The sequence below is a fragment of the Nannochloropsis gaditana genome (genome assembly GCF_000240725.1).
Source record: "Nannochloropsis gaditana CCMP526 unplaced genomic scaffold scaffold086, whole genome shotgun sequence".
In the NCBI taxonomy this organism is placed as follows: Eukaryota; class Eustigmatophyceae; order Eustigmatales; family Monodopsidaceae; genus Microchloropsis; species Microchloropsis gaditana.
In genome coordinates, this window is record NW_005803867.1 from 28,214 (window position 1) to 29,130 (window position 917).

Genomic DNA, 917 nt, shown 5'->3' on the forward strand with positions numbered 1-917 from the left:
GTCCGGTCCATCTTTCTCCTGTCGGGCCCCAGGGGCTCGGGGAAGACCGCGACCTTGTACCATGCCGTCCATTACGCACGGCGGTCTGGTTGGGTGGTGTTTTTCGTCCCGTCGGCCTTCGAATACCTTCACGAAGGGGGCTTGATCCGTCCTTCCCCTTTCTATCGGGGCTACTTCGACACCCCCGACTTGGCGCAAACGACCTTGCGGCAACTCGGCGAAGCGCACGGACATCAATTTGCCTCCCTGCCGTACACCGCGCCTCGGGGTTTGGAAAGCTTGGAGTTGTCGGGCGAGTACACCTGCTGGGACCTGATGGCTTTGGGGTTGAGTCAGCGGAAATGGGCCACCACCTGCCTGCTCGAGTTGAAACGGGCCTTGGAGAACCAGGACGCGTACCCGGTGCTCTTCGCGGTGGACGAGGTCTCGGAATGGTTCTACCCTTCCTCGTATTTCTACGCGCGGAAAAAAATCGAGGCTTCCCGCTTGGCAGTGGTGGCCTCCCTCCGAGGCCTCCTCCCCTTCCCTCCCTCCGGCCCAGGGTACGGGAAACATCACCAACGTTTTGCTTTCTTGGCGGCATATTCCCATCGGTACCCGCGGCGTTCCTACAAAAAAGCCAGCAAGGGAGCCGAAGGACGAAAACGACGCGGAGACCTTCCCCCTTATCCCCTCCCCCGCTTCCTCGCACCCTACGACGTGCCCCTACCCCCTACCTATTCCCCCACTGAATTCCAAGTTTTGTACAACTTTGTCGCCGATCAGGGGCTCTGGGGACCTCAACCGTCCTTCACCAGCGCCGCCCTGCGACAGGCTCGGATGATCTCGGCGGGACATCCGGGTACCTTTGCGAAGGACGCGGTGGTTTTGGAACGTCGACTGTTTGCTCCGCAAAACCGGGTGGGGAAAGCCTCGGC

The 917-nt window shown here is 61.0% G+C and overlaps 1 protein-coding gene across 1 annotated transcript; it reads left to right on the forward strand.

Moving 5' to 3' along the window:
• Positions 1-917, forward strand: NGA_2012700 (mitochondrial 28s ribosomal s29-like protein; the record flags this gene model as incomplete). Its single annotated transcript, XM_005855853.1, has 1 exon — positions 1-917. A coding segment is annotated over one exon (917 nt), but the record flags the coding sequence as incomplete, so codon positions are not given.